The sequence below is a fragment of the Alosa alosa genome, chromosome 8 (genome assembly GCF_017589495.1).
Source record: "Alosa alosa isolate M-15738 ecotype Scorff River chromosome 8, AALO_Geno_1.1, whole genome shotgun sequence".
In the NCBI taxonomy this organism is placed as follows: Eukaryota; Metazoa; Chordata; class Actinopteri; order Clupeiformes; family Clupeidae; genus Alosa; species Alosa alosa.
In genome coordinates this window covers 30,508,514-30,511,782 of record NC_063196.1, presented here as the reverse complement: position 1 = coordinate 30,511,782, position 3,269 = coordinate 30,508,514, and the positions used below count along the sequence as shown (strand labels likewise).

At 47.4% G+C, this 3,269-nt stretch overlaps 1 protein-coding gene across 1 annotated transcript; it reads left to right on the top strand.

Moving 5' to 3' along the window:
- Positions 1–502: 502 nt before the first annotated feature.
- sox11b (SRY-box transcription factor 11b) lies at positions 503–2,744 on the top strand. Its single transcript, XM_048251357.1, has one exon. It carries the CDS (start codon positions 655–657, stop codon positions 1,777–1,779), a length of 1,125 nt encoding a protein of 374 aa, XP_048107314.1. The 5' UTR covers positions 503–654; the 3' UTR covers positions 1,780–2,744.
- The last annotated feature ends 525 nt before the right edge of the window (positions 2,745–3,269 follow it).

Sequence of the window (3,269 nt, the reverse complement as noted above, 5' to 3'; positions counted from 1 at the left end):
ACTCTACATTATTGTGACGATTGCTAATGCAAACTGTAAGGCTGACAAGGCACGAGGAGTAGCCTATCTTGCAATGTGTGCACATAAATGCCAGTGGTGGCATGCAACGCCTCGCGAACAGTGCTAAAGCGCCACCTCGAGACTCGATTGATATCACCTCCCTCGCGATTAGATTAGTCAGATCAAACAGCTGTTATTGGAGTTATGGAGTCATTTCTTTCTAGGGGATCTATGAAAAATGAACATGGTAGGGTTAGAGTGTTCTGTAGCCTGCTGCATTTCGTTTCCACCCTTAAGAACCGGTGTATATTTGATATGCTTGTCTCGCACACCTAGTCCAGACGGTCATAAAACCTATACCCATAAAACCGCCGCCCACAACCGTCCGTTGCTTCCAATGAGAGTTTCGCAGACGGTAAAGGGTTAAATGAGCCATCTGAGTGCGGGTGGGAGGGGAGGGTACACGCCATTGGATAAGTAGGGGTGACGTAACCGGCATGAAAACCTAATAACTACTTGAGAGGGCAGACAGTTAAGTTTGAAAGAGGGTTTGAGAGTGGGGTGTAAAGTAATCGCACGGCAAGAAGTAGGCTAGGTTAGAACGTTTTTCTCTGGATTACCCGAAACCCGTAAAGACCGAGCAACAGGAGACAGATGGTGCAGCAAACGGAGCACCGCGAGGCAGAGAGCAGCATGTCGCGGGAGAACACGGACTCCGAGGAAAGTGAGATGATGGTGTGCAGCCCGGTGCCTGTGAAGCCGGACTGGTGCAAGACGGCGACGGGGCATATCAAGCGGCCGATGAACGCCTTCATGGTCTGGTCGAAAATAGAGCGAAGAAAGATCATGGAGCAGTCCCCCGACATGCACAACGCAGAGATCTCCAAAAGACTTGGGAAACGATGGAAAATGCTGAAGGACTGCGAAAAAATCCCATTCATCAGGGAAGCCGAGCGGCTACGGCTCCAACACATGGCCGACTACCCCGACTACAAGTACCGACCCAAGAAGAAACCAAAGCTTGGCACTACTAAACCAGCCACTCAGTCTCCGGAGAAGCCCAGTAGCAAAGCTGCCAAGACTGTTGTCAAAAAAATCACTAAACTCAAAACCAGCAAGCAGAACTCTACAAGAGCTCCTCAAGACTACAGGTATGCTTTTAACAACTTAAAGGTGAACAAATCCATTAAAAGGGAACTTACGGACGATGAAGACGACGACGATGATGATGACGATGACGACGACGACGATGATGAATATGAGGAAGACTTTCCCATCCGGATTAAAATCGAGGAGGACGGAGAGCCGGTTCGACCATACAGCCTTGCCAAAGTCCCCTCCAGCCCGACTCTGAGCTCCACGGCGGAGTCAGAGGGGGCTAGCATGTACGAGGAGTCCCGGAACGCGAGTGCAGCTCCCGGCAGACTCTTCTACAACTTTAAGAACATCACCAAACAGGCCACAATGTGCCCATCGTCTCTCTCACCAGCATCTTCATTCAGGTCCATATCCGCCTCCTCAAGCTCCAGCGACGATGCGGACGACTTGCTGGTGGACTTCAGTTTAAACCTGGCATCCGGTGCTCTTGGGCCGGAGCTGGGAAACACGAGCTCAGGAAATCTGTCTCTGTCCTTCGTTGACAAAGATCTAGATTCCTTCAGCGAGGGTAGCCTCGGCTCTCATTTTGAATTTCCGGACTATTGCACCCCAGAGCTCAGTGAGATGATTGCTGGGGACTGGCTGGAAGCGAACTTTTCTGATCTGGTCTTCACCTACTAATGTTCAGGTTTAAGTTTATGTTCCATTCGTGCAGGGGGCGGCTGCCGGGGCACGTTGAGCACCCGGCGCCCTCTCCGCGGCATGGAGAGAGTTGCAAAGAAGCTGGAGCTGGATAATTGAAGGGGACGGTACAGTTGCTAAAAAGAGTGACATATGTCACTATGACAGGGTTTATGGATTTGACAAGCGGGGCAGTCAGACTGCTGAGATGGAGCGGCATTCTTCTGTGTGTGTACTCCTGAACTATGCACATTCACTCCGAGGCAACTCAGAGACTGTTCAGGACGTTGCTGTGATAACTGTCACAAAATGTTTCTTTTTAACCGGTTCCGTCTCCCTCTAGTTCTGACCATTCTGAGCAGCTCAAACCGCTCCGAAACCCAGGTATGGCAGGAAGCATTTTGATACATAACCAACATACCTCATCTTTTTTAAAAAAAGAAGTAAACTATTTTCAGACATATTTTTGTACAGTTTAAAGGGAATGTTCTTACTGTGTACACAGTACGTTTTTCAGGCACTTCTACCCGGTTTTCCTTTCCTTTATTTTCTGCATGCAAGGGTTGAATGACAAACCAACTTGCATCGGAATGCCTTGCCATGATTTTAAACTAGGCGTGTACAGTTGTAGATTATAAACTGCAGCCTCTCTGTAGGGAGGTGAAGTTTTGGGGACTTAGACCTCATTGCTGGTACTAGATGATTGTATATGTTCTGTAAAATAGTAAAGTTAGGAGTTTATGTATATTTGTGTGAATGGGTCCCACATAGCAGATGTGAAACTGGATTTTTGTTTTGCATTTTTATCATCTTAATGGCACATATGTTTTTCTTCATTATTTTGTGCAATATACCTTATGAGATGGACCATCTGCGTTTTGTAGCAAATGAGATGCGTTACATGTTGTCATGCTGAAGTCTGTATCTTGACAAAACCGAATAAATCAGCTGGAACTGATACAAACTATCGTGTTGCTGTGTATGCGGGGCATTGGGTGGCATAAAGTGATGTCAAATGTTACATTAGGTAGGCTACATATTTTAGTTGAAGTAGGTTGCATATCTGCATTACCAGGAATTATAACGGACAATTCTCAATTTTACTTCTGGGGTTTAAAAAAAGTGTGTCAAATAGCTGTCTGGTTTTATAACCCACTCTGCTGTTGTGGGTCAACCACCGTCTCCCCCGCCCCCTTCCGGGCTTGTAACCGCAGAAAAAGCGAGGGTGGGGGCTGCGTCTTTAAGAAATCAAACATCGCGCTGGTCTGAATGGTTTCATCTGATTGGAGGGCTTCCTTGAGCCGCAGACCCCACGCTGGCCCCCTCAAAGTGTGCAAGATGAGTCGGCCAGCTGCCTCTCCTACTGAAATGCAAACTTTAATTGACTGAATGGGTTGAAATGAAGGCACAGACAGAGACACGGATGCTATAGGGTGAATATGCAAATTCACGTAGAGTTGAATGCAAAACGGCATGCAATTTATTATCGG

Bases quoted from the DNA above. Each gene is read 5' to 3' on its own strand.
- sox11b (XM_048251357.1), top strand. From the start codon at position 655: ATGGTGCAGCAAACGGAGCACCGCGAGGCAGAGAGCAGCATGTCGCGG.